Here is a 6988-nt window from a genome sequence, read left to right as displayed (position 1 = left end):
AAAAAAAAATTAAAATAGGGCATTATCAAACTATAAAAACTAATTCTAATATTTAAAATTATAAGGACTAAATTCTAAGTTATTTCAAATCATACGAATTAAATTTGTAAGAGATTTGATAAAATCACCCAAAAAAAAATGTAAAGCTAAATGTAGATAAGATGTCATTCATGTCTAAGATCATAATATGGTTTTTATGTGAAATAATTAAAAGGAAAAAGAAGGTGATGGCAAAATTTGATTTAAAATTAGAATCTGCACCTTCAAATTGCTTACTGATGGGCTACATCACATATCTTCGTCCCACTTAGAATGTATCCACCAAACGCATTCATCTGCATGAAGGGATGGGTTCTCGAAGGAAGAACCTGCATCATTATCATTACAAAAAATTAAGAAATATACACATTTTGGATGCTTCATTCCATTGATTTAGACTCCTTTTATCCCTCCTAACTTCGAATAAAAGACTCAACCTATCGATCTTCGACAACTTGAAGAGAGTTGATGGCTGATAGCTAAAAAATAATTATCATTGAAAGCGTTTCCTTTGCTCGAGAATTAGACTCAAGCGGTTGTGCCTACCAGTAAAGATAAAAAGGTGGGACACTATCTCGCCTCTTGACCGAAGGGCCAACCCACCTCACACTCCCCCCTTTATTGAGATCTAGCTTGCTTGCATAGTTCTACTGATAAAACATTTTTCTTTTGTTGGATGATGAAAGTCTCACGTCGGCTAATTTAGGAAATGATCATGGGTTTATAATCAAGGAATACTCTCTCCATCGGTGTGAGGCCTTTTGGGAAGCCCAAAGCAAAGCCATGAGAGTTAATGCTCAAAGTGGACAATATCATACCATTATGGTAAGTCATGATTCCTAACATGGTATCAGAGCCATACCCTAAACTTAGCCATGTCGAACAAAGTACTCTAAAAAGAAAAAGGAGTCGAGACTCCTCGAAGGCATAGTAAAAAATGATTAAGACTCCAAAAGAAAAGGAGTCGAGCCTCAATTAAGGGGAGGCTTATTTTGTTCGAGGGGAGGTGTTGGATGATGAAAGTCCCACATCGGCTAATTTAGGGAATGATCATGGGTTTATAATCAAGGAATACTCTATCCGTTGGTGTGAGGCCTTTTGGGAAGCCCAAAGCAAAGCCATAAGAGGTTATGCTCAAAGTAGACAATATTATACCAATGTGGAGAGTCGTGATTCCTAACACCTTTCATTATGCTATTAAACAAAGATTTTTCATGTTATATATATATATATATGCTAAGACTAAATATGCGTAACTCCCTCGTTATGATGCTGGAAGGGTGATATTAGGAGTAAGAATCCTTCAAATTTAGAATATGATTCCTAAATTCTCTATTAACACCGTACTATATCTCCTAGAGCTATATGATAGTTCCCCATTTTAATTCCTAAAATTAGCAGAAGAAATGTAGAGCCATCAAACCTGGTATTCACGAAGCCAAGGTTCTGATATTTGCAAGCTGATTGCCATCTTCTCAAGCTGCAGTTTATGCATGCAAGTTGCAAGAGGCTGCATTTTACAAACGATCAACTTAATCAATCTAGTGCATGCCATGTATAAAATAGATAGACTCACACCTCGCTAATTCTTGGAGAGGTTTTGCCTACTCTGAAATTACTAAAAAGGGCATGACATGTATGATAATACCAAAATTACTCAAACCCGTCCAGTTTTATCACGCCACTTTTTACTGAAAAAGGCACGACAATAGTCATTTTGGTAAAGACCAAAATCACTCACAAACACGTCATAAATTATTAAGTTTTCGACTAACCCAATAGATTCATGAGCTTAACTTCAAATATTGAAGTCCTTGGTAAGATTCGTTGGACGATGAAAGTCCCACCTCGGCTAATTTAGGAAATGATCATGGGTTTATAATCAAGGAATACTCTCTCCATTGGTATGAGGCCTTTTGGAGAAACCAAAAGCAAAGTCATGAGAGTTTATGCTTAAAGTGGACAATATCATACCATTGTGGAGAGTCGTGTTCGTCTAACATGGTATCAGAGTCATGCCCTAAACTTAGTCGTGCCAATAGATTGGTAAATCCTCAAACGTCGAACAAAGGACTCCAAAAGAGGAGTCAACCCTCCTCGAAAACATAGTAAAAAATAACTAAGACTCCAAAGGAATCGAGCCTCGATTAAGGGAGGCGTACTTTGTTCGAGGGGAGGTGTTGGATGATGAAAGTCCCACATCGGCTAATTTAGGGAATGATCATGGGTTTATAATCAAGGAATACTCTTTCCATTGGTACGAGGCCTTTTGGGAAAATCCAAAGCAAAGCTATGAGAGCTTATGCTCAAAGTGGACAATATCATACCATTGTGGAGAGTCGTGTTCGTCTAACAAGATTGAAGGTATATATATATATTATATATATATATAGATACAGATTCCTTTTCAGAGAACCAACCTGAAGATACTGGTGATAGATAGCAAATGGGGCAGAATTTGCTACAAGAGGCAACAGATCTTTAACAAGGCCCCATGCATCCGACTGTGGAGCAGCAATTATTAGGCTGCAAGTATTTAAAAGAATTCAGTGAATTACTATACGTGGTGAAAACAAATATATTACCACCAAACTATACTCACCTTGTAAAACCATTTTCTTTCCATGATTTAACAACTTCTGGCGGTGCCTTATCTCCAGCTTTTGCGCATTTTAATACTTTAGTTAATGGAGAAACTATACACTCTGAGTTGAGATCTGAAGACTGGTCTGTAGATGTTAGAGGGCCTTCATCCATATTAACAGGTTCAGATGCCTCATCCTGTGCTTTAATCTTTACCAAAAAGAAAAAGAAAAAGAAACAGAACTATTACTAAACGAATTTCGAGAATAACAATTTTTAAACTGGTACTTTTTGGAGGACTAATTAAGCGCACTTCTAAACATAGTATAAAGCCCCTTTAAAGTATTTGAAGGAATTTCAAAATCTTTTTTTTTTGTGAGATCCCACATTGGTTGGGGAGGTGAACGAAACACCTTTTATAAGGGTGTGAAAATCTCTCCCTAGTAGACACGTTTTAAAAACCTTGAAGGAAAGTCCAAATAGGACAATATCTGCTAGCGGTGGCCTTGGGCTGTTACATATGGTATCAAAGCCAGAGACACCAGGCGATGTGCCAGCGAGGAGGGTGAGCCCCGAAAGGGGGTGGACATGAGGCGATGTGCTAGCAAGGACGTTGGGCCCCGGAGGGGGTGGATTTGGTGGGGCCCCACATCGATTGGAGAAAGGAACGAGTGCAAGCAAGGACGCTGGTCCCAAAGGGAGGTGGATTGTGAGATCCCACATTGGTTGGGGAGGAGAATGAAACACCCTTTATAAGGGTGTGAAAACCTCTCCCTAGCATACGCGTTTTAAAAACCTTGAGGAGAAGCCCAAAGAAGACAATATCTGCTAGCGGTGGGCTTGGGCCATTACACTTTTAATTGCACACCAGATACTTCTATAAGCACTTATAATCAAAAGCACTATTTCAGCATCCTAAAAGTCAATTTGAAACTCGTCTTAAGAAAACAATGAGAAAAGAAAAACTCGACTTACATTGACTTCATGTTCACCATTAGAAACTTGGGATGAGGCAAGATCGGTAAGAGGTGAACGCATTATCCTGATGGATAAATAGTTACTGAATGGTGTAGAAACTAGAAAGACATTTAAGAAAATGTGTAATGCAAACAAGATAAAGAAAGAGGACAAAAGCAGCAAACCTTGCGCAAATTTCATCATCAAAGTTGAACATTCTTACTATTTCCATAGGATTTGGATTACTTCCAAGGTATGTATTGCATACAGAACCCTTGCCTGTAAACAAACCAACACAATTTAGCATCACATATTCTAAGCGAAATACACAATTGTAATTGTCATATTTAGCATCACTTATTATGTTTTTTCCCGTGTTTTTTCCCCTGTTCATTCCAACTATGCATATGGACACCTCGCACTAATAAAAGAGGCTTAGCCTTTGCCCACCCTAGACTAACCCAATGAAACAACACAGGTTTTAAGTCATTAAGTTTTCAACACGGTAAAAAACACGACCATGAAGATACCGCCAAATATTTCAAGCCACAATTACAACCTTTAGGAAAACCCCATATATTTCACACTAACACAAATCAAAATTGAATTAGGGAGATAGATAGAATGGAAAATATGGTAAAGGACATATAAACTATGCATGAGCTAATACGACCCTAATTTTAAGCGACGAGTACAAATAAGCAGCAGTCAGATTTGCTCGAATAATTTTAAGCCACGCCTATACACCAAAACTTCTTTCCTTGCACATATAGCCCAGCTTTTATGCCAGGGCACACCATTCATTGAGGATTGACGGCCATTTTGAACAAAAATGAACCACCACTTTATTAATACCAAGAATGATAAAGGATGTGACCGACCTCCTAAGCGCTCAGCCACAGCTCCAGTGATAAGACCACCAACCATATCAAACACAAGAACATCAGAATTTGAAGTCACGTTGGCAAAAGAAAGAAGAAGAGACAGAGCATCCACTCTCAAGAATCTGAATCATAAGCAAGGAAACAGATCACATTAATACTGTTTCCAACATCAAACCATCAGAGAGCTTATGATGAGTAATGACATAAGGAAAGAATAGAAACTTAAAATATGATAAATAATGTGAAATTCAATTATTATAACCAGGAGATAGATCAAGAAATGCATAGCAAGGACAATAAGATGCTGTTACCCATAAATATTACAATAGAACTTGAACATTATGATGTGAATTGTGATATTACTGGGAAAAAAAATCCAACTATTCCTTAAACAAATAGCAAGGTGGAAGATCAGAAAAATATTATCACAGTGATAATTTCCAAACGCCAAAAAATTGACCCAAATTAACGTCCTCATATGACACCATCTCTTTTAGTCATCTAATGAATAGAAAACGTGCAGGTTGTTGTTACAACTAAAATAATTATTTTAAATAACGAGATATATAATGAATGCTCATGGAAAGAATTAAAATTGAATGGAAAAAAATGGACAAGTAAGATTACCCGATTCTAGCTGGAAATTTCTTGAAGTATGCCTCACATATACTGCAAGATGGGGAACAGAAACATCAGAGCATTAAACAACGGAAACCGGGTCACAATATGAACTCTACCATTTTCAAGATGTTACATATAGAAATATTCATGATTTTGATAAAAACTAGAAGTTCTCGTTGTTAAAGTGTCGTCGTGGATACCTTCGAGTAAAAGGTCTCCTCAAAAGTACCCTAGGAGCATATTTCTTCTGTTTTTTGAGCCTATATTTCTCCTGCAGATAATATGAATTGGACGATTTTAGAAGGAAAAAAAACCGACAAACAAAGATGAAGATACTCAGCATATGAACATTCCGATCACCTGAGAGAAAACTGTTTTCTTTTCAAATGTTGCACTGTTGGCAATGAGAGCTTCCACAATTTCATCACCAGTTGCACCCTGACTACATATAAAGAGAAAGATTATGCATCTTGAACAATAACGTAATTTTAAAAAACATGGTGGCAAGTTTCTTGAAATAAATCTAAAAATTGCAAAAGCCTTAACATGTTCTTGAACCAGTGGAAAAGTATATCAATGTCTTACCTTCGCAGTGCATCTATATCTTCACTAGAGAGGCTTTGTGCCTTATTATTGTCTACAAGCGCTCTGTTATCTCTCAGCTCATCTTTGACCACCTGTTCTTCCTTCATCTCCTCCATTTCTTGACCATTATTGCGTTCGGAAACAGATGCCAAAGTAGAAAATCGCTTCCGTTAAAAATTTTGCAAAGATGAAAGCAATTCGTTGAAAAACTCATAGCAAGAAATCAAACCTTCTTCTCTGGAGGGCGTAATACAAGCCAAATTTTGACCATTGTCTCCACTTTCAATTTGAAACAACGAACCGAAAGGACGACCGATCAATGGCTTCAGAGAGTAACTTTTATTCCCGATTTTCAGCGTACTGCAAATCAAAGTATTTTTGGTCACTTACCGAGCATTGAAAAACACAAATCTACACAATAATTTGGTAGCGAAAAACGTACGAGGCAGGCGAGAGTCGAGCAAAAACCAGGCGGTCGCCATCATTGATGTCGAGTAAAACGCTGCAGCCTTCCCACGCCACTCTAGGGTTTCGAGGCGATTCAGATGGAAGATTACTCGAGGACATCTTGAAACACAACTCAGGAATAGGAATAACTTGCAAAGCATAAACTGTGGAATCAAAATGAGGGAGAAATTGGTGTGTGTTCTGAGATGTTTAGGGTTTATGAAGAAGGTAACGGTTGCACGAACTGCGAAGGAAAGGGTTTTAACCGTTGGTGTTGTTTGTGGGCTTGAATGAATAGAAGTCCAACTTCAGTTGGACATGCTAGCGACCAAGCTTTTTCTACCAAAACAGGTCACAATCGAGAAGGGCTAAAAAGTAATTTCACAACTATTCTATTACATTTTTAAATCCTCCCATATATATATTTTTTAATTTCTCCATTTTAAATGATTAATTTAATTTCTAGACATTAATATCTTTATTTATTTGTTTATTTTAAATAATAAAAAACATCCTCTAAAAAATTGACAAAAAGTGTGCTCGAGTAAATAAAAAGAAAAAAAAAACAAAAGGAAAGTTGTATGGAGAAAAAAAAAACGAGCGCTTTCGATTTTCAGAACAACTTCAGTTGGACAATTTAGCGACCAAACTTTTTCTACCAAAAAAAAGGTCACAATCGAAAAGGGCTAAAAAGTAATTTCATGATTATTCTATTACATTTTTAAATCCTCCAAAATATATATATATATATATATATATATATATATATATNCCTTCATTTTTAAATGGTTAATTCAATTTGTAGACATTAATATCTCTATTTAATTATATATTTTAAATAATAAAAACATCCTCTAAAAATTTAACAAAAA

At 36.5% G+C, this 6988-nt stretch overlaps 1 protein-coding gene across 1 annotated transcript; it reads right to left on the bottom strand.

Annotated features, from left to right (window-relative positions):
• Positions 1-134: 134 nt before the first annotated feature.
• Positions 135-6445, bottom strand: LOC111798118 (tRNA (adenine(58)-N(1))-methyltransferase non-catalytic subunit trm6). The gene is made up of 13 exons (XM_023681095.1): positions 6112-6445; positions 5899-6029; positions 5670-5787; positions 5445-5526; positions 5285-5355; positions 5091-5132; positions 4461-4585; positions 3765-3858; positions 3598-3664; positions 2642-2832; positions 2460-2565; positions 1463-1549; positions 135-368 (listed from the first exon to the last, which is right to left on the bottom strand). Exons 1-13 carry the CDS (start codon positions 6234-6236, stop codon positions 273-275), a joined length of 1335 nt encoding a protein of 444 aa, XP_023536863.1. The 5' UTR covers positions 6237-6445; the 3' UTR covers positions 135-272.
• Between the last annotated feature and the right edge of the window lie 543 nt (positions 6446-6988).

This window comes from Cucurbita pepo, chromosome LG07, assembly GCF_002806865.2.
Source record: "Cucurbita pepo subsp. pepo cultivar mu-cu-16 chromosome LG07, ASM280686v2, whole genome shotgun sequence".
NCBI lineage: Eukaryota > Viridiplantae > Streptophyta > Magnoliopsida > Cucurbitales > Cucurbitaceae > Cucurbita > Cucurbita pepo.
This window is presented reverse-complemented; position numbering and strand designations above follow the sequence as displayed.